The following is a 26,888-nucleotide window of genomic DNA, read 5'->3' as shown; positions in this document are numbered from 1 at the left end:
ATTTGTGATCCTTCAGTGATGACCCAGCAGACATCCCCCCGCCCCCTCCCCCGGACCTCCTTTCCCAGATCTCAGCAGGGTCTGAGGCTGGGTTGAGAGGCGGATCTGGGAGCCCACACTTGATCCTTTCCACTCCCACTACTACACTGCAGTGTTTGGAATAAAACATGTTTTTACGCCTCCTCAGTCCAAGCCTGAGCTCTGTGTCTGCCTCTTAGGCCCCTTCAACTTCTCTGGAGAAAATGGAACCTGAGAAAATTCCGTGGGGAAGACAGTCAGACAACAGAAAGTGGGCAGCTGGTGTAACAGGCAGTGTTCTAGCATTCATAAAACCACGCGCTCAGTCCCCAGGAGATGGGGAAAGCACCATCAAGGCCCAGGAAGTGGCAAAAGACCCGAGGAAAGAGGGGTGGAGGGAGTGGGGAAGAGACGCCCCAAAGAGTAGCGGAAAAGATAAGGGATGCAAAAGTTAGGACCAGTCTAGATGCCTGTTCCTAAGGCTACTGGCAAGAATGGTTTGATTGGTTATCTAATGTAAACGAAGAGTGGCCAAACCACGTCTTGAATACCCTTAATCTCCCCAGTGAGAATCTATTCCTATTTCATTACGCCAATTAGCCAAAACTCGGGTGCACAAGGGTGGATAAAGAGAGCTGACACAGTTGTAGCTGCGGCCTCAAGAGAGACTTTCTGATCAAGTGCCTGCTGACCAGTGCTGCCATGGGAATGCCTGTTTGGGAAATGGACCGTCCCAGAGGAAAGATTCAATCTACTAACTTATACATAATATCCAACCTGTCTACCCTAAAGCATTTTTGAAATAATTTAAAGCCATCATAACAAGGAGAGAAGAAACCGGCCTTATAGGTCCTCGGGGAACAGAAGCCCAGTCTCTTTGCCAGCAAGCGCTTGTTTGCATACATGAATAGTTAACTAACTGGAAAGACAGCCCCGGGAATGAAAGGTGGAATTGGAGAGGGGCTCGGAATTCAAGGGCTCCCGTGGAACGACAATTCCCAGAAGGCCTTGCCATTGCCGCGGAAGAACTCCCCAAGGTCACGCGAAAGACACGACTGGGGCTAATCTGTCTTTTCTCACTAGCCCAGGACACCGTTACCCGAGGCATCCAACTCTCTGCGCACCACCTACTTATTACTGGCTCTCAGGTTTCCAAGGTAACAGTGCAGCGGGAAAGGTCTTAGACCGGGGGGGGGGGGGAGAGAGAGAGAGAGAGAGAGAGAGAGAGAGAGAGAGAGAGAGAGAGAGAGAGAGAGAGAGGAGAGAGAGAGAGAGAGAGAGAGAGAGAGAGAGAGAGAGAGAGAGAGAGAGAGAGAGAGAGAGAGAGAGAGAAACCCGGAAGTGACGTCCTTACTTCGCGTCGGGGCGAGAAGGTTCGAAGATGGCGGCGCGCAAGGGCCGGAGGCGCACATGTGAAACTGGGGAACCCATGGAGGCTGAGTCCTGCTATCCAGGATCCGAAAGCCCATCCCAGGTCTACCTGCCCGGCAAGGGACCGCCACTAGGAGAAGGGGAGGAGCTGGTGATGGACGAGGAGGCCTACGTGCTGTACCATCGTGCGCAAACTGGTAAGCTGAGGGCCCTGATTCTTGGACCCAGGGAAATGAAAGGCTTGACTTGGAGCCTAGGGGACGAGCGGTCTGGAGTCTGAGGGTTGTCATCAACTTGCGGACTGCTGGCCATAGACTCTGCTACTATACCTTCTTCCCTCCCTTTCTAGGCGCCCCTTGTCTCAGCTTTGACATAGTCCGAGATCACCTGGGTGACAACCGGACAGAACTCCCGCTCACTCTCTTCCTGTGTGCGGGAACCCAGGCTGACAGCGCCCAGAACAATAGGTGAGACTCAGTACCTTTTCATGAAACTCAAGGACCCAAAAGTTAGGGTTGTCTGTGTCTGCCAGACCTACCTCGGCCTCCTTCTTCCCTAAACGTCCTGGCACTCCGTTCCTAATTTAATTCATCCTTTGCTTCCCCAGACTGATGATGCTTCGGATGCACAATCTCCATGGGACCAGGCTGCCACCCTCAGAGGGCAGTGATGATGATGAGGAGGAGGATGAAGAGGATGAAGAGGAGCGGAAACCTCAGCTGGACCTGGCCATGGTTCCCCACTATGGTGGCATCAACCGAGTTCGGGTACTTGTCTTCCCAGGGGCTGTGCAGCATTCTCTGCAGCTTACCCCTTCCCCAAAAGTCAAGTCCCTCGGTACCTTCTCCTGCCCTGCAGGTTTTTTGTTTTTGTTCTTTAGACATAGCCTCACTATGTAGCCCAGGCTGACTCCAAACTCAGGGTGGTTTCCCTGCCTCAGCTTCTAAAGGTTGAGATAACAGGCATGAGCCCCCACACTCAGTTCCCTTCAGCTTTTACACGTTTATTTAATAGTTTTTTTTTTCTTAAGAGGGGTAGTAGCTGTTACACACTAGGTATGGTTTTAGACTGTAGTGGTTTTTGCTTGTCGTTGTTACCACGGTTGTCATTGCTCAGTTTCCCCTTAGACAAATGCTGGAAAGCATGAAGCTTCCTAGGTAGGGCTGGTGAAGATGTACACAATGTGTAAGGGCTGAAACAGCGCCTGGCTGTGGAATATGAGGGTTTTACTCAACTATTGCTTAGGAAATGAGGATGAAAAGCCAGCATAAGCTGCAGGGCGAGTTCCAAGGTGACTCAGTGGTGGAGCGCTCACCTCACGTGACTGAAGTGTCTTCCTCTGGTCAGGTGGATGAACAAGTAAAGGAGGTGGTGTATAAAGACTACTCAGACCAAAACTTCACCCACAACCGGGCCTGCATGTTTCTGTCCAGTTTTTACTATGCCTTGGGTACTCTCCTAGTCCCAGAAGATTTAGCCTGGTGACAGGTGGCTCTGAATCTATGAACTCAACATCCTAGTGAGGAAGGGAACAAGAAGAAACTTGTAAATATGTAGTTTGTTACAAGATACTGTGTGTGGTGGAGAAAACTGAAAGTGGAGGAAGGGTGTTCCTAGGGTGGAGTTGCTTTGTAAATGGTGCCGCCAGAGGAGGTACTCTTGGGATAGAGACCCACGGCAGGTTCTGAAGTTTCGAGGAGAGACCAGAGTGTGTGGAGCGGGATGGACAGAGGCAATGACAAGATGCGGAAGTGAGCACCCAGAAGACCGGTTGTTTGGGCCCTGTAGGCCAGTGTGAGGACTTGGGCTTCTCCCTCTGGAGAAATTAGGAACAAGTGGAAGATGGAAAGTTGAGGAAAGATCTGTCTGGTATTATTTTAAAAGAATCCCTCTGACTTTTGTGTAGAAAGTTGGCTGCAGGAAGCCAAACATGTTTGATTCTGTAAGGGGCAGCTCATGTAAAGGGTGGCATCGGTGGAGACATATGCCACCACAGCACAGGTGATTAAAAAGATCTGGAAGGGTGCTTTCAGTGTAGGTGCTGGGTGTGAAGAAGACATAGTTAAGCATGGGTCTCAGCGTTTGGGCCCAAGGTGAATGAATGTCTTAGGGTTGCTGTTGCTGTGATGAAACCCCAAAAGCAGCTTGGGCAGAAAGGGCTTTATCCGACTTACACTTCACTGTTCATCACCAAAGGAAGTCAGGAAGCCCTGGAAGGTTGCTGCTTCATGGCTTGCTCAGTCTGGTTTTTTGGGGTTTTTATGGGGGGGGGTGTATTATTTGTTTTGTTTGATTTTGTTTGAGGCAGAGTTTCTATGCATAGTTCTAACTGTCCTGGAACTTGAGAACTCAGAGATCTACTTCCCAAGGGCTGGGATTAAAGGCGTGTACCACCACCACCTAGACAGCCTGCTTTCTTTCAGAACCCAGGACTGCCTGCCCTGGGATGGCCCCACCCACAATGGGCTGGGTCCTCCCACATCAATCACTTCTTTAGAATGCTCCACTGCCTGCAACCCCCTCTTACAGAGTCATTTTCTAGTCGACGCGCCCCCCCCCCCACAGATCCTCTAGTTATGTCAGTCTGACGTAAACTTGCCAGCACAGTGGAGAACCCCAGAGGCCACAGGCAGACCAAGGGTCTCGGAGTGAGCGCAGAGGTGAAAGGACCCTTTAGCACACAGAGTGTTTCAGAGACACCAGAACACCGTGGGAGCTTTGAGCGTCATCCTCACTACTAACACACACATGTACGCATGCACCAGGTGGTGACAGTTTCCATCTCGCAAAGTTGCTTGGGAACTGTAGTTTGTCTGTAGGCATGCAGAGGTTATGATTCGGGAGGTCTGTTGTCCAACCTTAGGCCTCTTCTCTGTTTTTTGCACCCCTGGCAGGTATCCTGGCTGGGAGAGGAGCCTGTGGCTGGAGTATGGTCAGAGAAGGGCCAGGTAGAAGTGTTTGCACTGAGGCGGCTCCTACAGGTGGTAGATGACCCCCAGGCCCTGGCCATTTTCCTCCGGGAAGAGCAGGCCCACATAAAGCCCATCTTCTCCTTTGCTGGCCACATGGGTGAGGGCTTTGCTCTTGACTGGTCCCCTCGAGTGCCTGGTGAGTTTGGATTTTCTTGTGGTTCAGGGAAGGTGGGCAGTAGGACTCTTGGGAAGACAAGAAGATGGCCAGGTGGATAAGGTGGTTTCCTAACCCTTACCCAGGCCGCTTGGTGACTGGGGACTGTCAGAAGAACATCCACCTCTGGACACCGACGGATGGTGGCTCCTGGCATGTGGACCAGAGACCATTTGTGGGCCACACACGCTCCGTGGAGGATCTACAGTGGTCACCAACTGAGGACACGGTGAGGAAAGGCTAGAGGCCTGTACTTGGGTCTGATTGGTGCAGGCTAGAAACCTGAACCCTTGACTTGGGAGACGAGGGTCCCAAGTTGGGGCCTGATTCAGACGAGGAGACTGAATGGCAATAACCATGTTCTTTGGCTTTAGTTTGGGGCATATCTTCCCACTTACACTTGTTTCGCCCTCCTAAGGTGTTCGCCTCCTGCTCAGCTGATGCCTCCATTCGCATCTGGGACATCCGAGCAGCCCCAGGCAAGGCCTGCATGCTCACCACAGCCACTGCCCATGATGGGGATGTCAATGTCATCAGCTGGAGCCGCAGGGAACCCTTCCTGCTCAGCGGTGGGGATGATGGAGTTCTCAAAGTCTGGGACCTACGGCAGTTTAAGGTATCTTCCCAGCTGGGCTCCTAAGGGCTGGGGAAGCTACTGGGAATTAAAACCTAGAGAGAAGGCAGGAACAGCAGGATGTGGGTATGAGCAAAGGTATCACTCATTCAACCTTGGACACCCATCCCTGCTTCCCTATTACTGTGACTCTTGAGGAACCCTATTCTTCTGTCTTCCCTTTCTCACCATCTGTGTTAGGTCGCTACACTAGCTGGGCAGGACTAACTCTCATTTGCCAATGTGGCAGAGATACAGCTGGCTACACAGCCACATGGCCCTGGGCTGCTGGGAATTGTAGTCTGTTTTAGTGGACTATACAGCATCAGCTGGGAATTTGAGCCCCATTCATTTCTTGCAGGAAAGGAAACTGAGGCACAGAACAGGAGCAGAGGTGACATCACAATTAAGCTAAGAGTTGTCTGTAGAGCTGAGCAGTGTTCTAGGCAGGCAGAAGAGGCACTCCCAGTCTCTAGAGGAAACCAGGACCTCTCCTGGCTCCAGGCCTTCCCTGCATCGTCATGCCATCAGCCTCTGCCCGGTTTAATCAGTTCTATAGCATCTTCCTTGGGGACACTTCCAGAGGGAGCTGCAACCCTCCCTCCGTGCCAAATGGCCCCGGGCACTTCTGTTCCTAGTCCACTTCTTGTAACACAAGTGCTGTCTCTTGGTAGTATCAGGGACCTTAAGGCTGTTTCTATTCTGTGAAGGCCTCAACCTTAAAGAATAGGCAAGCATGTGCTAGACGGACCGCCCTCTGCTCTTTTTATGGGGAAGGAATACTGAGGTATGCTTGGGGCATGCAGGGGCAGGCTCCTGTCGCCTGGTCAGTGGACAGCACACCTCCTCGCAGCCCATGGGCCATCATCATCCTTTTTTTGTGTGTGTGGGGGGGAATTTCAAGACAGGGTTTCTCTGTGTAGCTTTGGTTGTCCTGGAACTCGCTTTGTAGACCAGGCTGGCCTCGAACTCACAGAGATGCTCCTGCCTCTGCCTCCCAGGTGCTGGGGTTAAAGGCATGCATCATCACTGCCTGGTGACCATATGTCATCTTACCTGTTGTCCTTTCCCTGTGTTTCGTTCCTGGGCTCTGACTTTGTGTGAGAGTAAGGGAGGAGCCCTGGTTGAACTCTGAGCTGAGTGTCAAGTATTCATACTAAAGCCTGCCTCCTACCCTCTCTCGTAGTCTGGCTCCCCTGTGGCCACCTTCAAGCAGCACATGGCCCCTGTGACCTCTGTCGAGTGGCACCCTCAGGACAGTGGGGTCTTTGCAGCCTCTGGTGCTGACAACCAGATCACACAGTGGGACCTGGCGGTTGAGCGGGACCCAGAGGCAGGAGAGGCAGAAGCAGACCCTGGGCTGGCAGCACTCCCCCAACAGTTGCTGTTCGTGCACCAAGGAGAGACCGACCTGAAGGAGCTGCACTGGCACCCACAGTGCCCAGGCGTCCTGATCAGCACTGCCCTATCAGGCTTCACCGTCTTCCGCACCATCAGTGTCTAAGGTGGCCAGCACTCGCCTCACACCTTGGATCTTCGTGGGAACTGGATTGGCTAACCTCACAGGGATCATTAGGTCTATAAACTGCACCCCAGAAAGGAAGACTCGTTCAGCTGGCCTGTGTGGAACAGAAGTAATGGATTCTGCTGCCCTGGTGTCTGGATGTGGATTGGCCCTGGTTCATACACCTTACACCAAAGACCCTTGCCCATCCCAGATGTGGCCTCACTATAAGATTTCTGTCGGTGTTGACACTTACACCTCTGCCCCAGGAACAAGTTCTGGCTGTTGATGGACCCCGGGAACTTGAAGGGTTTTGCCATGCTGGGCCGAGTCTGGGTCTGGGTGCTCCAGTGGAATTTAGTTCTCACTTTGCTTTCTGGCCAGCTAGGTTCCACTGAGATCCCAGCTGAGGACTCGGGTTCCCTCACTGTGCTGACCACTATTGCAGTGGAGGGAGGTCTGGGCTTCTGCTGCAGTAAAAGACAGTAAGGCCCCAAACACGAGACACCAATCCTTTGAGCTTTTCTGTGACAAAGCTGAAGGGGGTGGATTATGCAGGGACCTGTCCCTGTATGGGACTCTGTCACCCTGTGTGGGCTCTTCCTTTTTTTTTTTTTTTTTGGTTTTTCGAGACAGGGTTTCTCTGCAGCTTTTGGGGCTCTTCCTTTTTGACTCGGCCTTTTCTAAATCAGTCCATTTGGAACTGGCTCTGAGTCAGTAAATGGGTGTCTCTTTCTGGACCACCAGTTTATTAAGACATCGTCCTTGGGGAAAGAAATGGGAACTCACATTTTTCTCCCCTTTATTATCTCAGTATTTCCTTCTAAGTTCAGTAGGCGATTGGTGCCCTTCCTATGGCTCTATTTTCCATGTTCCTGATCCCCAGTGTCCCTCCCTGCCTCCCACCCATTCATTATCTGCACTGTCCTCTCCAGTCTGCCTGGGCCGCAGCCCAGTGTCCTGCCTGGCCAGCCTCCCTGGCTCCCCCTCTGCAGTGCTGAGCCGGCTCCACCCCCACCCCCCTCTGTTGAGGCCCTGATCCGCTATAGCTCAGAGGTTGAGTGCCCCGGCTCAGGCCTCAGGGGCCGAGGACAGACCTGAACACATTAGCGCCCACAGAGGCCCCTCTCCAGCCTGGGCAGAGGAACCCCCAGTGCTGGGCATGGGGGTGGGCGGCCCCCCCAGGTAAGTGCAGACATGAGCCAACCCATCTCATCCTCCCTCAGCCCCCAGCACCTTCCCTGATGCTCCAGCCAGTAGTTCCCCGTCTCTAGTACCCCCAGCACTTGGCCTCCAGCTCCGGCCAATACTGATGATGAATTTCTCACTACCGCATTCTCGCTCTGAGAGGCAGCCCCTCTCCCATCTCATGAGACACGAACTTCATTTCCCTTCTAATTCTTAGCCTCCTTGTCTATGGACCTCTCTGAGTTCTTGAGTTCTGTCTACCTGCCCCCTCCCCCCCGTCTTTGTCTCTGTCTGTCTCTCATCTCTCTCTGGGCCTCTGTCCCTCCAGCTCACGCCACTGTGATCTCTGTTCCTCTCTTTAGGTCTCTTTGAGTCAGTTTCTTGTCACTCTGTGTCTGTCTCTTTCTGGGTCTCTTTCCCTCTCTCTAGGTCTCTTTCTCTCTTGAGTCCATCTCTGTCCCCACCCCGTTTGCATCTCTCTCCCCCCAGCTCATGCCTCTGACCTCCTCTTCCTCCAGGTCTCTGTCGCTTTCTGTTTTTCTGAGTTGGTCTCTTGTCTCGCTCTATGGGTCTCTGTTCCCCCAGCTCGTGTTTCTTACCTGTTTCTCTGTCTCTCTCTCTCTGTATGTCTCCTCTCTCTCTCTCTCTCTCTCTCTCTCTCTCTCTCTCTCTCTCTCTCTGTCTGTCTCTGTCTCTATCCCCCCAGCTGACGCTACATGACTTTGCATCTTTGAGCCTAGTGACCCCAGTATGGTTGGGTTGTCTGACTGCCTTGGAGATTCAGAAAGGACAAGAGTTCCTGTCCCTGCTTATTCAGTGGCTTCCTTTGGGACTCCCTCAGTACCCTCTGTCCCCATTATTTGGCAGGGGTAGGGGTGCCACCTTGTGTGAATGGGAGGGGCAGGGTTTTTTGGCTTTAGATTATATAGTGACTTTGACATGCAGTTGAAGTACCTTAAGCCCTTTGGCTCCTTTATATGGAAACATTAAGCTGCTCTTGTGGGTCAGGTGGAAGATGGGGGGGGGTCAGTATCCTTCCCCCATCTTTTGTGGGAGCAGCCTAGTGCTGGGCTCTGTGGGATACAGATGGCTCCCTGAAGGTAAAAGTCCCTCCCAGTCTAAGGTGGTAACAAGTGGATACATCTCAGGGCATTGGCAGAACCAGGGACCCAACCCAGCTTCCCACCCTAACACAGGAGCCCCAGATTGAGATGGGGCAAAGCCCTTGGCCCGGATACCCTGAACAATCAAAGGTGAACCCTGGGCTGCAGTAGGTACCATGGGCAGCTGCAGATCCTCCATATACGCCCTGGCCTGGCCCACTGCCACACTCGGTAGCTGCCACCGTCCCTGGGGCTCAGCACACAAGCTTGCCACCTCTCTCGCCAGCTGAGGCACTCGGGTTGGCTGACTCCACCTCCCTCTCTACCTGGTTCACTCTGGGGAACTCCTGCAGGGTAGGAATCCTGCCACACAGGCCACTCATGATGCCCATTACTTCCCACGTTCCAGCTCTAAAGCTGCTCTTGGGAGACAGCCTGCTCCCATCCTAAGAATGACCTTCGACATCCGGGGCTGCTGTGCTGACTCAGCCCAGCTCTGTTCACTCAGGTTTGCACCTGTCAAGTGGGCCTAGTGACCTATTCTAGATGCCATGAAGACCAAGAAAGGAGGTGCAAGGCATTCTTGGGCCATGAGTGCCAAACTTCACACAGCCTTCTTAACTTGGAACTCTCAGGTCTTTCCACCAAAGCCCATGAGGTTCCATAGAGTCTAGTCTTGTGTGCTTAGAGTAAACGAAGCCATAGACTGAGCTGGGTAACACTTGGACCAGATCAGCCCTGTAGTAGCTGGAGATGTGGCTGAAGGCCCTGACCTTCGGTTTTCCGCTCTGAGCGGAGGCTCAGGAAGGTCAGCAAACAGCCGCTGTACGACTATCAGAACTCTTTCTTTCCGGGTCAGGATTCAGCCTAGGGCTGCCCAAGGACTTGCAGATGCCCTGCCTTTCAGGTTAGGGTTATTGCTCTTCATCCTTCAAATGGGCAAATCAAAACTGAAAAAGGAGTCCTAGGCTACAGTCTAAACCAGATCAGACCTTGAATCTTTTTTTTTTTCTTGACAAGGTCTTGCTATGTAGATGGCCTGGAACTCACAGAAATCCACCTTTCTCTGGGAGAAGCAGCAGACCCTGAGTCTGTATGACCAGAAGGCCCTCTGTACTGGGAAGATGTTCCCATCCTTGTTAATGAAACTGAGGCCCAGTAGGAGTGGCCTCAGATCAGATGGTCATGGTTGAACCTGCTTGTTAGTAGCTTCATTTAGAAATAATTCATCATTCACCCATCAACATATGTGATGAGAGTCCTGGGGCCGAAAGCCCAGACCCGAGGCGTGGAACACATTGCTCTGCTCTGAGCTGCAGACTCATCCTTCCGGTGATGTCAAGTGCTGAACAGCTGAGCTGCTGTCACTCTGGTGCAGCTAGGACAGTTTTTATGACTTTAGAAGGAAACCCTACATATTTTCCAATCCCCCTTTTCTCAGCTGGAGGTAACCCCCACATACCGTTCCATATGTTTAGAGATATCTCTATAGCTCAGTGTGGTTTAGGCCTGTGATTTTTGCACTCAGGAGGTAGAGGCAGGAGGGTTGGTTCTAGGCCAGTCTGTCTGGGCTGTGTGCAAACTGTCTCAAAAACAAACATCGTCTCTAGATTCTGGTACACAGCAGTGCAATGTTATGTAGTTTCTCCATGTTGTTCAGGGAATACCGATGCGTAGAAAGTCTGCATGTTCCAGTCTGAGTTTCCTGAGCTTAGTGGGTACGGATATACAGACAAAGGAAACTGAACTATGACTGGAATTGGCTGCTCCCACTTAAGATGTTTTTGAGGTACAGCCATGCCTGACACGGCCTGTGTTCCCACCTACTCCAGGGACTGAGGTGTAAAGATCTCTTGAGCACATAAGGCAGCCTCAACAAAGAGATGTTTCATATGGTTTAATGTTTGTCCATCATTTCTTCTTTCTGCCAGGTAGAATCCTTGTTCCTTATCTGAATCAGGGCCTTCCATAGCTCAAACTGGCCTCAAATTCTCCATGCTTCTACATCAGCCTCCTGAGTGCCCGAATTGCAGTATGCACACCTCACGCCACATCTGGGGCTGGTTTTTCTCTTGATGCTTGATGTTGATGATCACCAGCACCAAGTGCTAGTATTCAAAGCTTGAGTAGCTGTGGGCTTAAGAAGGTTATATCTGTAAAGTGATGTGGTTATCTCAAAACTCTGCTCTTAGTGCTAAGGACATCCGTGGCTCAGTGGTAGAGCACCGACAGCCCTCTACCAGTCAGGGGCTAGGGACATCCATGGTAGAGCACTGCCTAGTATTCAGGAGTATCCCTATTTGTTCCACACCAGTACCATCTACAAAACAAAACAAACCACAAATGTGTAAGTTCATGTGCAGGGCTTACAACAGTCTAAGCCACCAATTTGGCATTCTTCATAACAGCATTACGAGGACTAGAAACACTCTGCTTCAGTTGTTAGCTATACACAAGTTTCATATGGCAGGATATTCGTAAAAGTTGTCCCGTAAGTACTGGCCCACCCTTTGGTAGATGAGGGTGCGCAGCACAGTGTCATGACTGATGGGCCCTCTAGTTCCTGCTACCACTGATGTTCCTGCCCATCTTTTGTTCCTGTAGGTTTGGGGCGCCCGCCCCCCGCTAGGCCAAGTAGAGGGGGGTCTCCCCGCCCAATGGGCCTGGCCAGGGCCCTGCGCCGCCTGAGCGGCGCGCTGGAGTCAGGAAACAGCCAAGCCGGCGATGAGGAGGAGGCAGGGGCCGGGCTGTGCCGCAATGGGTGGGCGCCCGCACCGGTGACTGGGAGCCGGCGCCGCGGGCGCTTCGTCAAAAAAGATGGACACTGCAATGTGCGCTTCGTGAATCTGGGTGGCCAGGGCGCGCGCTACTTGAGTGACCTGTTCACCACATGTGTGGACGTCCGCTGGCGCTGGATGTGCCTGCTCTTCTCCTGTTCCTTCCTCGCCTCCTGGCTGCTCTTCGGCCTGACCTTCTGGCTCATCGCCTCACTGCACGGCGACCTGGCGGCCCCGCCGCCCCCTGCGCCCTGTTTCTCACAGGTGGCCAGCTTCCTGGCTGCCTTCCTCTTCGCGCTGGAGACGCAGACGTCCATAGGCTATGGTGTGCGCAGCGTTACCGAGGAGTGTCCAGCTGCTGTGGCCGCCGTGGTGCTACAGTGCATCGCAGGCTGTGTACTCGACGCCTTCGTCGTGGGTGCAGTCATGGCCAAGATGGCCAAGCCCAAGAAACGCAACGAGACGCTGGTCTTCAGCGAAAACGCAGTGGTGGCTCTGCGAGACCGCCGCCTCTGCCTCATGTGGCGGGTGGGCAACCTGCGCCGCAGCCACCTGGTGGAGGCTCACGTGCGGGCCCAGCTGCTGCAGGTGAGGGGGTTTCTGGAGCCTGAGGAAGGAGGTTCGGGTGGGACCCAGCTGTTTCAGATGTGGGGTGCGTGCGCGTGTGCACGTTTTTAGGGGAGGACAGGGTGTAGGAATCTGGGAGGTGTGTCTCCAGCACCTTGAATAGCAGAGCCATGGGCTACCTGCAGGATAGAGGTGGACCAGGAGGCAACTTCCTGGGAACCTGAGCTTGAGACAGTAGAACACCTGAGAGCTTCTTGGTCTGGAGACTGCCCTACAGGAGCTGAGGGCTACAGACATGGGCAACCACACCTGTCCTCAAGTGCTCCTGGTAGCTTCCAGCAGTCGGAAAGCCCTGTACAGCAGCCTGAGATGTGTTTAGTGGGTGGTGAAGACTGAGGCCTTGCTACTATCTAGGGCACAGTTACCAGGAGAAAGGAAAACAGAGCACAGTGAGCACAGCACCGAGGCTGGGAAGCAGCCCACTGAAGCCATTCCCACCCGCACTGGAGTAGCAGCCTCCTCCAAGCCCTGCTGTAGGAGCCTTGATGCTCCTAGACTTGGGGGCCACATTGCTCAAGCATCTGGGCTCCCAACAAACCGCTGAGCTGCAGTCAGCATTGGCCAGAAGAGGGAGTGGGTGACTGTGAGAAGTTCAGCTTCCAGAAGCCTCTGGGGTACAGAGAACAGAGGACCCAGGGGGACACTTCTTTCAGAGGTCTGTGGGGTGGGTAGTGACACCACCTGGGAGACACATAGAACAGTAGGTAGGAGACAAAACCACCAGCATCTAGTATAACACACACTTCTCAATGGGCTCACACCTATACTCAGTGGGATGGAGAGGCACAGCTACCTGAAACAGTGGTGGGGTCATTCCTGTTGGAGCCAGATCTGCCTCCCTTGTCCCTCCCTCTGGGTCCCTCTCTCTCTCTCTGTCCCTCTCTGTCCCCAGGCCTCTATCGCACTGTCTTCCCCTGCTCCTGGGTTTCTCATCCCCGGGGAAGGTGTCTGTCTGCCCCCTATCTCTGAGGGTCTCCCTCTCTCAGTCTCTGTGCCTTCTTCTGGGTCCACGTTCTCTAGTATCTCACCTCACTGCTCTTTCTTCTTTCTTTGTATTTTTAGTCCTCTCTTGCTATAGTCTGTGTTCACCTCTCTGGCTCTGTTCTCTTGCTTCTGCACAGCCCCGTGTGACCCCGGAGGGTGAGTACATTCCGCTGGACCACCAGGATGTGGATGTTGGCTTTGACGGAGGCACCGACCGCATCTTCCTCGTGTCTCCCATCACCATTGTACATGAGATTGACTCAGCCAGTCCACTGTATGAGCTGGGGCGGGCGGAGCTGGCCAGGGCTGACTTTGAGCTGGTGGTCATCCTTGAAGGTATGGTTGAGGCCACAGCCATGACGACACAGTGCCGCTCATCTTACCTCCCAGGTGAGCTGCTCTGGGGACATCGCTTTGAACCAGTCCTTTTCCAGCGTGGCTCCCAGTATGAGGTTGACTATCGCCACTTCCATCGAACATATGAGGTCCCGGGGACACCAGTCTGCAGTGCCAAGGAGCTGGATGAACGGGCAGAGCAGGCTTCCCACAGCCCTAAGTCAAGTTTTCCTGGCTCCCTCGCTGCATTTTGTTATGAGAATGAACTTGCTCTGAGCTGCTGCCAGGAAGAAGAGGAAGACGAGGATTCTAAGGAGGGGACTTCAGCAGAGACCCCAGATCGGGCTGACAGTCCCCAAGCTCTTACACCAACCCTGGCACTGACCCTGCCTCCATGACACAGCTGAGGATCACTTCCCCATGTGGCTCCCCTTCCCAAAGATGACTGACACTCCATTGGAAGGAGGGGGTTTCCAAGGACCAGTGGCCTGCTGGGACAACCATTACCCATGAGGTTGTCTGCCACAGACAATACCAGACCTTCATTTCTCTGCTCCATTCTCACTCTCAAGACCCCTTTAGGAACTGGATTCCTGCGTCTTACAAGAGCTGAGGGATCCACATTTCTGGACCATCCAAGAGGCAAGGCATAAAGGCTGAATTCTGGTTAGATTTCAGTGAGATACATGGATTCAGAGAAGAAGATGTCAATTTACACAGATCAAGAAATGGAGTCAAGTGATGATGGCTTTGCTACCCTCAGGAGGAAGTGGGCAGAGTACTCCAAGGATTCGGGATCATCATGATTGGCCAAAGAGAGGCTGGTACCCGGACTCTATGTGAAGAAATGCCCAAGAGTTGAAATCCTGAGTCTAGGTTGACACGGGGGATTCTAGAACAGGCTGGCTAGGGAGGGGACCTACTCCAGAAACCACAACACACAGAACATTGGTAGGACTAAGATGACGTGAGGCTCCTGATGCTGGAGAACTCTAGCATACTGGCTCGTTAGAGTCCAGCTAATGGAGTGAGTCTGGCTTCTCCATGTCCACAGGGTAAATTTGCTTTGTTTGAAGTGCCATTCTTAGAGCATCCAAAGGAATCAGGATTCTGTGGGTCGAGGCTGATCAGAGGTCAGGCAGGAGTCTAGATGCCTGTGCTTTGCTGCTCCACTTTGCCCAGCAGGGTTGGGGAGCTCCATGACCATGGGTGACTTCCTGTGTGGTTTTGTGATGCCAAAAGGAATCAAAGCTCCAGGGACCCAGAGCTGTCCTTTCCCAAAGTCCTACTCACCTTCAGATGGACAGCCTGGTAGTTGTAGGAGGCAGACACTTTTCTGGGAGGCGCTTGCAAGCAAGAGCCTAGAGGATCCCAGGGCTAGGGGGCAAAGGAAGGGGGAGGCTGAGGCTGGGGAGCCTAAAATATTCTGGAATACTACACTTAGTGATGTGTGTCTATTGCTCAAAGATATTATCCATATGTGTATCATATATAAATACAGATCTCTATCTTTTCCGTTCATTCCTGCAGTAAGATGTAAACAGGTTCAAGCCACTCGGAGCCCTTTGCAGAGATCTGGGAAGACTTACTTTAAGTCCCAGCAGCTCCAAGTGACTCCGGGCAAACCTTTCCTTGTGTTGCTTCAGTTTTTCCTGGAACAATGACCACTAGTGCTTGAAGTTCTCCAAGGGTCCTCCCAAGCAGGATGGTCCTTCACCTGTGGAGGCTAGGACATTTGTCCCCACCCTCATGCTGAAACACACAGCCTTCCCGGGTAGTTGGAAGGGGATGCTGACTTGATGGCTGGTTCCATATTGTATGTAAATTATAGGACCAGCAAGAAACACGGGCTACCACCAAGGGTCAATGTCACCACCTCCCTGCTTCAGGTCAGGGTCTGGGGATAGAAGAGGCAGCTGTTATCTCCAGGGTTATGTTCACTGTGAGAAAAGTGGAGTTCTTAGGGTAACCCTGTCACTGTCTTAAAGGTCCAAGAGCATCAACAGGGTGCCTGTGTTTCTGGAATTTTAGTTCTTATTCTTGGCCTTCACCCACAGTGCAGTCACCTAAGTGCCCAGCAGGCTGGTGGCCAGCCTCAGGGGAACTGCCAGAAGGAGGTGTCCTCACCTATGTTCCCGACTGAGAGCCAGCACTGGCACCGGCTCGCCTGAGTGCTGAATCCACCCATGCCCTCTTCTGGCTCATATCATGCTTTATCCTTCAGAATCCCCAGGTAATAACCGGACAGGATTAATTAGCTGGCAACTCTCCCCCATCCAGGTCCAGGGCAGGGACTAAGGGTGACGGAGGCCATGTTGGAGAAAGATGCTAAGTTGGGCTGAAGAGGCAGGGGCATGTGGTTCTATTGGGAAGGAGAGGGTGGGAGAGGGCTGGCCCAGCCAGAGCTCTGCAAGGGAGGGCATGGGCCGGGCCACTCATAAAGGTCAGAGAGGGGATTAAGAGACTCCATGACTAATCCAAAGGCTTAACCAAGTCCTGGCCCTGAATCCGTCCTCACCTGGGCAGCCCAGGGACACAGATGAGGACAAGACCTGGAAGTCCCTCTAGCCTCATCATGGGCCTTTGATTTACAAATATGCCAGAGTCCCCATCACAGTCCGGTCCCTCACTGCACAGCAAAAAGGAGGAGGATGAGGGGGTTAAGAAGGGCAGGAGTGTGGGGACAGAAAAGGTTGGGTGGAAGGAGGACCTTAAGTACAGGGACCTGGAGAGCTGCCAAGAGAAAGTCAGAGCAGGCGGACGATTGCGGCGGGGCGGGGGAAGGTTGTTTTGTGAGAATGCCTGGGGAAGGCAGGATTTGAGGAGGAGGAGGAAGCTAAGAGTTTAGGAGAGACAGCGCTGGGAGGGTAGAGCCAGTGTACTCATGGTTCCCAATACATTTGGAAGAGATAATGCCTTTAGTTTATCATCCTTTGACTCTGGGATATTGAGGTATGTAGGAAAGTCACATGAGGTGGTACGGAAAGAGTTCAGAGATAGCAACCGCCTGAAGAAAGAAGTGCCCTGAGAAAGGAGGCAAGAGACAGGCCTGTGAGGCTCCCAGTTGCTCGGCAACCGCCGCGGTCAAAAGCTAGCGTGGAGGGCGCAGGAGGTGTGGCTCCAGGAAGCAACTCTAGGTTGAGACCCCGCCCTTGACAACAAAACTAATCAAATCCCGCCCCCTAACAACGAATTCCTAAAAGAGGTTCCTCAGCCTAGTCTGGCTTTTACGCAGGCGCAATCCTCCCTGCTCCACGAAGCCCCACCTCCTGATCGCTCCTTTTTGAGTTTTCTTATTGGAGAATAAAGCTGCCAAAGATTTTTCCTTTGTTTCGGAGGCGGGATCAAACACTCTGTCCGCATTCTGATTGGTCACTCTAGCAGTCTATCGCCAGCTGTACGTTCCTGCAACTGTTTCTCGCGTGCCTATTGGCCCCGGAGATGATACTGTGGCGTCGGGGGCGGATCAGTCGGGGAAACCCGCAGCGGATTGGGTGGTATCAAAGCGAGGGGCGGGCCCCACCGGCCGGGCGGTTGGGCCGTGAAGGGAGAGTCTTTTCGGCGCTGAGGACGGGCGCTGAGGAGGCGGCGGTGGCTCCTGGGGCGTTTGAGCGGGCTCACTCGAGCCCGCGGGCCGACGCGGACGCAGGCCCAGCTGGCGGAACCGCCCCGGACTCCCCGCGGGCCTTCCTAGCCGCCATGGAGGACGGTGTCTACGGTAGGCCGGGCGAGGCGGACGGGCGGAGTGGCTCCCAAGCTCAGCCCAGGACGGGCGAGCGGTTGCGAGGCGCTTTTCTGCGCGTGGAACCGGCTTCCGGCCCGGCCGAGAGCCGGGAATTCCGGGGCTTTGTTTGGGCCGAGCCCTCTTCCGGCGGCGGCGGGCGGGGCGGGGCGGCGAGAGCGGGGCGGGGCGGGGCGGGGAGTACACCGGCGCGAGCCGCGGCCTGGCTTTCTTGCTGAGGTTCTTTACAACCTTCCTGCCTGCTGTCCCGGACCTAGGGACTTGCTGCCTTAGTTTGTCTTCCCTGTGCACCCAAGATTCAGACCACGGAACCAGGAGCCAGAGCCTAGGTTCCTTTTCAAGAAAGGCACCCAAGATCCAGGACCCCAACTCCCACTATGATGGAGCCAGGGATCCGGCCCCCTTACAAGAAATGTACCCAGGGTCCATGCCAGGGTCCCCACCGTGGTGGAGCCAGGAACCAGAGTTTTGGTGTCTTTTCAAGAAATGCACCCAGGGTCCTGGACCCCAGGACCTCAGCCATGATGATGGGACTTGCTCCCTTTCGAGAAATACACCCAGGATCCAGGGCCCTAGATCCCCTGAGATGATGGAGCCGTGAGCCCAAGGCCCTGTGTCCTTCCAAATGTTTTTAGTATCCAAGCCTCCCATTCTACTATAATGGAACCAAGGAGCCAGGACATCCAAAATTCAGACCCACAAGTTCCCAACTGCGGTGATGGGTCCAGGCCTTGGTTTCATTCCAAATCATACCCAAGATCTAGGTCCCCACTTCCATGATGAAGCCAGGGCTCCATCCTTCCGAGTACTGGGCCCAGAAATTCATCCCCCAGACTAAGGGGTTCAGGATCTTTCTTCTCCCCTAAGGTTTCTAGTAGCCGTTGCTCTTGAGTACAGGAATCCAGGATGCAGCAGTCCTGGCCCCCAGATCTCATTTCCTGATCCTGACCCCTAGAGCCCCCAGACTTGACTCCAGAGGAGCGCATGGAGCTCGAGAACATCCGCCGGCGCAAGCAGGAGCTGCTGGTGGAGATCCAGCGCCTGCGAGAGGAGCTGAGCGAAGCCATGAGCGAGGTGGAGGGGCTGGAGGCCAACGAGGGCAGGTGAGGGCCGTGGGGAGCTCATGGCGCACAAGGCTTGGCCAGGGCCTTGGGTGCTCAGGCATTGACCTTGGCTGCTGCCCACCCTGCTTTTGCAGTAAGACCTTGCAGCGGAACCGGAAGATGGCAATGGGCAGGAAGAAATTCAACATGGACCCCAAGAAGGTTAGCTGAGCAGAAATTTAGGCCTGGTTTTGACATCCTAGGTTCTAGAAGTGTTAAGATAATAGGTTTCCTCTAGGCAACAGAGTCCTGATCTCTGACCATCTGTTCCATGAATGTCCGTGTACTGAGGCCCCTTGGGAGCCTGGCTGTGCTAGGAATCCTAAGGCCCTGTCATACTCTCGGGGATTCCCCCTAGCTCCAAGTGTACAGTTCAGGGTGAGATATGGCAGTAATGGAGGGGGTGCATGTTTACAGCTTGATGGACAGGTGTCTGCGCTCACTTTTCATTGTAGTGGGTAACGTATTTAATTCTTCAGACCTGTTCTTTGCCAGACACATTTGTACGTGCTGGAATCAGTTAAGCAGAGGCTGGGGGCATGGGTTAGGGATGATTCAGGGGAGCTGTAAGAAACTGAGTGTGAAGCTGACATACTCTGTTATGGTGGAGAGACTTGGGTGTTGAAGTTTATGGGGCGCAGCACCCTCTGCCTCGGCACAAATCTGGCCCCCTCCCTCCAGGGGATTCAATTCTTGGTGGAGCACGAACTTCTGCAGAACACACCTGAGGAAATTGCCCGCTTCCTGTACAAGGGCGAGGGGCTGAACAAGACGGCCATCGGGGATTACCTGGGGGAAAGGTAAGCTCCCACGTGCGTGGTACCCCAGCCTCGTTAGTGGCTCGTGTAGGGAGCAGGCTTGGGGCTTCCACCTGAGTCATGATGCAGTGGGGGAGCTGGAGACAGTAGGAGGGGTACCTGTGGTCATCCCGCGAGTAAGGGCTCTGCTTGTATCTGGGGGCACTGTTGATGGCTGAGTGACAGTCACTTTACCACGTACACACAAGCTAGCATCTGAGTGTCGTCCTGAAGTTTTGATCATGGGTCAGAGCTGAGGTGTGTGATGGAGACGACCTGTGGACGTGGGAGTGCATAGGAACTAGGAACGGGCTGTGAATTCTTAGGTAAAGGTCAGTTCTTGAGATAAACGCATCGGGGAACAGGAGAACAGAGATGCCATCGGGTAGTCTGTGTGCTCTAAGATAGACAAGCTGCAAGAACAAGGTGTCCTACTCAGGACCCAGCCTGTGGATGGAGCCGAGTGAGAGGTCCAGCTGCCGTGAGGGCGGCACAGTAAACGAGATATGAGACTACTATAGTTCCTGGTGCATCTCCTGATGGGACTCTCTCTCCTTCCAGGGAAGAGCTAAACCTGTCTGTGCTCCATGCTTTTGTGGATTTGCATGAGTTCACCGACCTCAATCTGGTGCAGGCCCTGCGGTGAGAATGGGGCAGAGATGCACCTGCCAGGGCTTTCTCAGTTGTGAGGGACAAACCACTCCAACAGAGACAAGCAGCACTCTGGAAATGATTGTCTCTAATAAGACAAGTCCAGGTGGGGCCTCCTTCAGCACACCTTTCTCTCGGTGTGCTCAGTGGAGCCTCCTACCTGGCAGCAAAAGCACAGTCCAGTTAGTAGACTTGGGGGTGGAGAAGACTGTCCTCTGTAGACCCTCCAGAGCTCACGGCCAGAACCTGCTGCTCTGATCAGATTACAAACTCAAACAGCTGGGGTGAGAAATTTGGTTCCGACTAATTGTTTTGGGGTTGGAGTTGAAACAGCATTTCACTGTGTAACCCTGATTAACCTAGAACTGTATGTAGACCAGGCTGGCCCTGAATTTACAGAGGTCCATCTGCCTCACCCTACTGGGTGCTGGGATTAAAGGTGTGCATCACCACACTGGGCAGGGTTTGGATAATGATCTGTCCACTTCTAACAGGGACTAAGAAGTAGAGTGTTTTCCAGCCCTGAAACCTGTGCCTGCCCCGCCCTCCCCTAACCAGGCAATTCCTGTGGAGCTTTCGCCTCCCTGGAGAGGCTCAGAAAATTGACCGGATGATGGAGGCCTTTGCCCAGCGATACTGCCTGTGTAACCCTGGGGTCTTCCAGTCTACAGGTAGGACCAGAGGGCAGGGCATAGACCTGTAGTCTGAGGGAGGAGTGCTGGAATCTGGACTGGGTTTGAAGGAAGAGGCCAGGATCTAGATTCCCAGACTTTGAGGGGACAGGACAAAGGTTTTGGGAAGGTCCTGGGTCATCACCAGCTACCTTACTCTGTTGTTGCAGACACCTGCTATGTGTTGTCCTTTGCTGTGATCATGCTGAACACCAGCCTTCACAACCCCAATGTAAGGGACAAGCCAGGCCTGGAGCGCTTTGTGGCCATGAACCGGGGCATCAATGAGGGTGGAGATCTGCCTGAGGATCTGCTCAGGGTCAGTACTGTTCCCAGCTCCACCCATCTTGCAGCCTCACCACCCTATGCTCCAGGGTCTGCTGGTGCTTGAGCTGCTCTGGCTGCTCACAGTGGTGTGCCCATGACCCTCGCATGTGTCTCTTCTGCTCCCAGTTTTCTGGTCTGGCCCTTGGTTATTTTCTGTCTTCTGTCATCTCTGAGAACTCAACAGACTTTCCCACCATTATCCCTTCATCTTTTTTCTTCACTCTTCCCATCTCTGTTTCCCTTTCTACACACTTTGATGCTTTTCTCCCATTGATGATTTCTCTGTCCCTTGTGACGTCTCAGTGCCTGGAGTTTCTGACCTGTTCTTTGCCCCTCAGAACCTCTACGACAGCATCCGAAATGAACCCTTCAAGATCCCTGAGGATGATGGGAATGATCTCACGCACACCTTCTTCAACCCAGACCGTGAGGGCTGGCTCCTAAAGCTGGGTACGTCCCTCCCTGAGCCTGCTGGCAACCCTGCAGGGAGCCCTGGTGGCTTGGATCAGGACTGAGCACCCTGTTTTTGCACCTCTGGGAGCATCAAGTTTCCACACCTGTAAATAGGGCTGAGAGCAAGAGCAGGCTGTATATTTGCCCAGCCTGTATAAAGTGCTCCTGGCCCCCACATGCTCATATGCCAGAGCTTGATGGACCGGGCTGTTAGCTCCCCAGGGCAGGTCACATGTTGAGTAGATTGTCTGCCCTAGACCAGGGCTCATTGTCAGCCAGCTGAGCATCAGTCATCCCTAGGAGAGCCAGGATGACTGGGCCCTCTGGCCCGGCTGGGGAGGGAGCAGCGCAATGGTGGTCGTGAGGCAGAGGATGTGTCCTGTGGCACCATGCCTTAAACCAGCTGCTCAGCCAGCCGTGGCCAGAGAGTTGTTCTCAACACTCAGTGGGTACTGTGTGAACCCTGAGGACCCTAGGCTCCTGCAGGCAGGATCTGGGTACAGGTCAGCCATTAGTTACCATTACAGCTCCCCAAATACTTACTTGTAGTGCAGCTAGCTGTCTCTTGGGCCTGAACTGGAGGGATAGAGGAAAGGCTTACATGGTCACTCCTCAGAGACAGTGTGAGGGCCATAGTAGGACAGTTGGGCACTCCCTGCAGAGTGAGGGCGCGGTTAGAGTCAGGCCTCACTTTCCTTGGGCTCTGGCGAGCAGTGAGTTGGCACCGTCCAGGTCTGAAGTCCTGCATTGAATTGGGCACTTAGAGCAAGGCATTGCATCTTCACAGCCAGTGCACACCCTGGCATCACCCTGACCCTGGCCCCTTTGTAGGGTGCAAGGAGGTCAGTAGGGTCACTGATGATCAGCCTCCTCAGCACACTGTGGTCTCCCTGAGCCTTAGAGGGAATGAGCAAGAAGGCAGTTTCCCTCAAGTTGGGGCTCTGAGCTCTGCCAGTAGTGCCCTCTCGTTTTTCACGTGAAGAAACTGAGGTGCAGAGGTGCCTCCGCCACTTACTAACCATCATGGCTGACAGAAGCACTGTTCATCCACAGGCCACAGTAGGCCATCTCGTTGCAGACAAGATGTGTGTGGGTGGGTCTCCAGGCTGGAATCAGAAAGGCCCAGGGATTTCCTAAGATCACACAGCTAAGACCACCCCAACCCTTTGGTCAGGGTAGAGAGTCTCAGGGAATGTGTTTTCTAGGACCATTCTAGCAGGCTGAGGACCCCCTGGGAAAGGTTGAAGCCAGGCCAGGAGCATGGTGGGCAAGGGGAAGCTTTGGCTCCTCCCCATGTGGATGTAACTGGTTTTCTTCCTCTCTCCCCCTCCCCTCTGCCTGTTCTCTTGCTGTGGCTCTGGCCCCTGTGCATCCCTTCCCTGACCCCCTATTTCTGTCGCTGCGATTCTTGGGGGCATCCCATCCCTCTGCCTTCCCTTCCACACCTGGTCCTGCCTGCTTTCTTGCTGTCTGCCCCAGGAGGTAGGTACCTGGTGTCCTTGCCCGCCCCCAAACAGAGAGGGAGGGACTACCCTGGCTTTGGCCCGGGGGAGGGGCTTGGGCCTGTGCCAATAGAATAGCCAGAACCTGTGGCCCAAGCAGGGGTGCCACTCCTGGGGCCCCAGCAGCCTGTCCTTGCCTGCCTGTCTTTTCCCTCACTGCCTCTGTCCTAGACCTAAGAGCCCTACCTTTCCCCACTCTGCCCCACCCCCAGCGGTTCCCCGCTGAGCCCGGCCCCTCCCACCCCTTCCCTTGCAGGGGGCCGGGTGAAGACTTGGAAGCGGCGCTGGTTCATCCTTACAGACAACTGCCTCTACTACTTTGAGTACACTACGGTGAGGGTGGAGCTTGCAGATGAGCCAAGATTCTGGGGGGCAGGGCACTCAGCCCTCACTCTGAGGGAGGCAGTGGGGGGACCCATGGAACCTGAACTCTGACTTTGCCACCTAGGACAAGGAGCCCCGAGGGATTATCCCCCTAGAGAACCTGAGCATCCGGGAGGTGGATGATCCTCGGAAGCCGGTAAGATTCATGAGGCGCTCTTAAACCTACACCTCCCTGTCCTGGGCCAGGGCTTTTCTGACCTGTCCCCTCCTCTGTCCTAGAACTGCTTTGAGCTTTACATCCCCAACAATAAAGGCCAGCTCATCAAAGCCTGCAAAACTGAGGCTGATGGTCGGGTAGTAGAGGGAAACCACATGGTATATCGAATCTCTGCACCCACACAGGAGGAGAAAGACGAGTGGATCAAGTCCATCCAGTGAGCCTCATGGGACTGCGATCTGAATTGGGAGGGCTGGGCCTGGGCTCAGGCCCTTGGTCCTCATCAGACCCCTTTTTGCAGGGCTGCTGTAAGCGTGGACCCCTTTTATGAGATGCTGGCAGCAAGAAAGAAGCGGATTTCTGTGAAAAAGAAGCAGGAACAACCCTGACCCCTGTCCCCAACTCCATTATTTATTTTGGAGCTGCCCCGCCTGGGTGGCAGGACCCCTGGGCCCTGGGGCTGTGGATCCTGGTTCCCCATTTGGAAAATCACCGCCTCTAGCTCCTGGCTCCTTATTTGTAATTAACATGTTGGTAATCTTATTAATTATTTAACCCCTTGCGCCTGCCGATGCCCTCATTTCTTGGGTTTGGGAGAACTGAGAACCCATCTTCTTGCTATTAGCCAGGACCCTAGAAGATACAGGGTGAAGGGCAGGTGCTTCCCAGACAAGTCCCTCTGCCCCTTCAGCTGCTGAGTGAAGGAAGGATATAGTGTCTAGGGATGGTATCAGGTATAGCATACTCTTGGAATGTGCTCTGCCCATGGGCCAGACCACCATGTTCTTGTGGGGCCTGTGATCATTGGGAGACTAGCACTAGAACAACAAAGGCCTGGATCAGGAGGAAAGAAGGCCAGGGAAGACCCTGTGTTGGACACTAGGAACTGGTTGTGCTGTCCATTGAGGGCTCCAGTGTGGACTGGAGAGGGCACGGTGGTACCATGAGGGGCATGGCATGGCCTTGGAGGTGGCAGAGTCGGCCTCCTGTAGAGGTAGTTGTTTTGTCAGAAGGCCTAGGCACATGTGTCCTGACCCATGGGAGGAGTCTTAGTGGAAGCAGGAATGCTGAGTCCCCAACTGGTCCTGCCCTCTGTGAGATCAAAGGCCCAGTGCCTACTGCCCGCCTTCGGAACCAAGAAGCTGCTTGTTTGTGTTTTCCTGGCCCATGATGAGCTTAAACTGAATCCTGCCTCATCCTCCTAATGCTGGCATAGACTGCTAGCTACCAAGCCAGACCTGAAGTATTTCTAGAGGAACCACTACTTCCCAGCATGCTTTACCATGCCGGCCTAACGGGGAAAGAAAGATGCTACCCTGTAGCCTTCTGGGAATTGAGATTCTAGAAGGTATGTATTGGATCTGCAAACCTCTGTTGGGGGTTTCTGTGTCTTGCCTTCCCTTGGCTACAGGCACCTTTGGGTGTCCACCCCAGCAGCACTGGTCCAGGTAAAGTACGAGTGTCCAGATTACAGTCTAGATGAACTCTGGCTCAGGCTGTATGTCAGTAGACAGAGTCCTGTCTCCTTGGTATGGAAGGTTTTCCGGAGTTTACCTAGACCTTGGCAAGGAGGCATGAACTACTTCTTCCCCAGGAGCTGGTGTGAAATGAGAGTCCCAAATAAAATGGGATTTACAGCATCACCCAAAGGGCCAGGAAAGCACTGAGCAATGACTCTTGTTCCAGAGGTTCTTAGCCACCCTTTCACCCATGGTGTCTGCCTCCATGGGTTGAACCCAGGACTTGTCAGGGAATGGTGACTGGCAGAAGAGAGGCACTGCGTGGGATATGGGTCCCAGTTTCCCATCCGTGAGTGACCCTGTCAATTACACCTTGGGACCAGATTTGCGTAGCACAGACTGGTAGAGTTTGGAAAGGGGTGGGTTTGAGCTGGATGGTGTACTCTCACAAATTAAGATGACAAGGACATGGGGCATAGGAAAACAGTAGCAGTAGGGTCCCTACCACAGGGTCAGTGCCTAGCAAACGTGACTGGCGTGTGCTGGTGTGGCTGTGTGGGGCAAGAACATTATGCAGGCCTGACTGGGAAGCTACCATGTGAGACAGGAGTGTAGTGTGTTTAGTTTGGAGTGGTCAGGATGATCTGAGAGAGTGGAAAGAGATGTCTAGTCCTTGGTGGTCCAGGGACTGGAGCAGAAGAGGGTATTGAGAAGCTACCACCATGAGCCCAGAGTTCTGATGATTGGCAGTTGCTGCCTGACAGGAGCTAAAGGAAATGTTGGCCAAACTAAGCTGCAAAGCCTCAAGGATGTGTAGAACATTCAAGTCCGCAAGATGCTTGAAACTGTCCTTCAGACCAAGCATGGGGGGTGGGTGTCCTCAGAGGCAGGTTAAGGCAAAAAGAAGGTGTTGAAAGCCAGACTGCGTTATATGAGACCATGCCTCCCCCAATGCCTGCCACATATAAAAAGTCCGCACACATAAAAAGTCCCACCAGAGTGGGTGTTTAGGCAGAAGGCCACAGAGGGTGCCATGTGGAAAAAATGCAGAGTAGGGTACATAACCAAAGAGTGCCAATGGTTACCTGAGGCCAGGCTGGCAACACCACAGAAGAGATTTTCCCAAATACTGGTGTTATTGGTCTGTGTCTTCTAGCCTCCAAAACTGAAGCGGTGAGTTTCTGTGGCTGGAGAGTCTGTAGGGTGAGCCCCAGCCTTTTTCAGTTGCCGGGATCCTCATCCCAGGTTCCTCCCTCAGACAAGAGAATGAGGACTCAAACCCTGCTCCCTGGACCTAGGTAGGACCTTAGCCTCTCAGGCCTGGATCAGCTGCCTCTCAACACCAGGACTTCTGATCCTCTTCACTCACTGAGGCTTGAAGGTCCTCGCCGTCCTCCCTCACCCACCAGTTCCGCCCATAGCCCTTTTCCCTCAGACCTAAAAATCCTGGCCTTGACCAGACAGTAGTTTTGTGCCTTTAATCTCTGCACTCAGAGGCAAAAGCAGGCTGATCTCTGGGTTGGAAGCCAGCCTGGTCTACAGAGTAAGTTCCAGGACAGCCAGGGCCACAGAGTCAGTAAATCTCTTCCTCTCCTTCCTTCCCTCCCTCTTCTCTCCTCTCTATCTACACACATGCATACACACACACACACACACACACACACACACACACACACACAGAGCAAAATAGATATAAGAAAAATCCTAGCCTTAGCCCGTTCTCAGAGTTGGCCTGAGGGCTGTAACCCTCATTATTTGAACTAGGACCTCAAGGCCTACTACCATGATTCCCTCTCCAACTTGGGCTGTCATGCCTCTAGGTTGTGTCAGTCACTATTTGCTAGGCACTGATCCTCTGGTGGAGAGAGTGTGACCCCTGTCCTGTCACTTTAGGTCATAACCCAGAGTATACATCCTGCTCAAATCCACCCCTTGCTCTGACTTCTTCCACCATGCAAATTCACTCTCCTCATGTACCAATAAATCTGGTTCTC

The 26,888-nt window shown here is 53.6% G+C and overlaps 3 protein-coding genes across 3 annotated transcripts; all 3 read left to right on the top strand.

Annotated features, from left to right (window-relative positions):
* The first annotated feature begins 1,024 nt into the window (after nt 1-1,024).
* Nucleotides 1,025-7,135, top strand: Grwd1 (glutamate rich WD repeat containing 1). The gene is made up of 8 exons (XM_038313402.2): nt 1,025-1,175; nt 1,392-1,586; nt 1,739-1,856; nt 1,997-2,156; nt 4,284-4,497; nt 4,602-4,744; nt 4,934-5,131; nt 6,315-7,135. The coding sequence occupies exons 2-8, from the start codon at nt 1,400-1,402 to the stop codon at nt 6,630-6,632; spliced, it is 1,338 nt and encodes a 445-aa protein (XP_038169330.1). The 5' UTR covers nt 1,025-1,175; nt 1,392-1,399; the 3' UTR covers nt 6,633-7,135.
* A 4,445-nt stretch (nt 7,136-11,580) lies between these two features.
* Kcnj14 (potassium inwardly rectifying channel subfamily J member 14) lies at nt 11,581-14,045 on the top strand. Its single transcript, XM_038314217.1, has 2 exons — nt 11,581-12,288; nt 13,449-14,045. Exons 1-2 carry the CDS (start codon nt 11,581-11,583, stop codon nt 14,043-14,045), a joined length of 1,305 nt encoding a protein of 434 aa, XP_038170145.1.
* Nucleotides 14,046-17,165: 3,120 nt separating this feature from the next.
* Cyth2 (cytohesin 2) lies at nt 17,166-23,989 on the top strand. Its single transcript, XM_042056042.1, has 12 exons — nt 17,166-17,365; nt 18,345-18,492; nt 18,588-18,654; nt 19,174-19,292; nt 19,851-19,931; nt 20,499-20,611; nt 20,782-20,930; nt 21,277-21,388; nt 23,150-23,226; nt 23,342-23,413; nt 23,497-23,651; nt 23,736-23,989. The coding sequence occupies exons 1-12, from the start codon at nt 17,347-17,349 to the stop codon at nt 23,821-23,823; spliced, it is 1,200 nt and encodes a 399-aa protein (XP_041911976.1). The 5' UTR covers nt 17,166-17,346; the 3' UTR covers nt 23,824-23,989.
* The last annotated feature ends 2,899 nt before the right edge of the window (nt 23,990-26,888 follow it).

This window comes from Arvicola amphibius, chromosome 12 (assembly GCF_903992535.2).
Source record: "Arvicola amphibius chromosome 12, mArvAmp1.2, whole genome shotgun sequence".
Lineage (NCBI taxonomy): Eukaryota > Metazoa > Chordata > Mammalia > Rodentia > Cricetidae > Arvicola > Arvicola amphibius.
Note: the sequence above shows the minus strand (reverse complement) of the source record. Positions and strands in the feature narration are given on the sequence as shown.

Excerpts from the sequence above, each read along its gene's own strand:
- Grwd1 (XM_038313402.2), top strand. The coding sequence starts at position 1,400 with ATGGCGGCGCGCAAGGGCCGGAGGCGCACATGTGAAACTGGGGAACCC. Across the intron at positions 2,157-4,283 it reads GTGGCATCAACCGAGTTCGG|GTATCCTGGCTGGGAGAGGA; the intron begins GTACTTGTCTTC and ends CACCCCTGGCAG. Across the intron at positions 4,498-4,601 it reads CTGGTCCCCTCGAGTGCCTG|GCCGCTTGGTGACTGGGGAC; the intron begins GTGAGTTTGGAT and ends ACCCTTACCCAG.
- Kcnj14 (XM_038314217.1), top strand. The coding sequence starts at position 11,581 with ATGGGCCTGGCCAGGGCCCTGCGCCGCCTGAGCGGCGCGCTGGAGTCA. Across the intron at positions 12,289-13,448 it reads TGCGGGCCCAGCTGCTGCAG|CCCCGTGTGACCCCGGAGGG; the intron begins GTGAGGGGGTTT and ends GCTTCTGCACAG.
- Cyth2 (XM_042056042.1), top strand. Across the intron at positions 23,227-23,341 it reads ACTACTTTGAGTACACTACG|GACAAGGAGCCCCGAGGGAT; the intron begins GTGAGGGTGGAG and ends TTTGCCACCTAG. Across the intron at positions 23,652-23,735 it reads GAGTGGATCAAGTCCATCCA|GGCTGCTGTAAGCGTGGACC; the intron begins GTGAGCCTCATG and ends CCCTTTTTGCAG.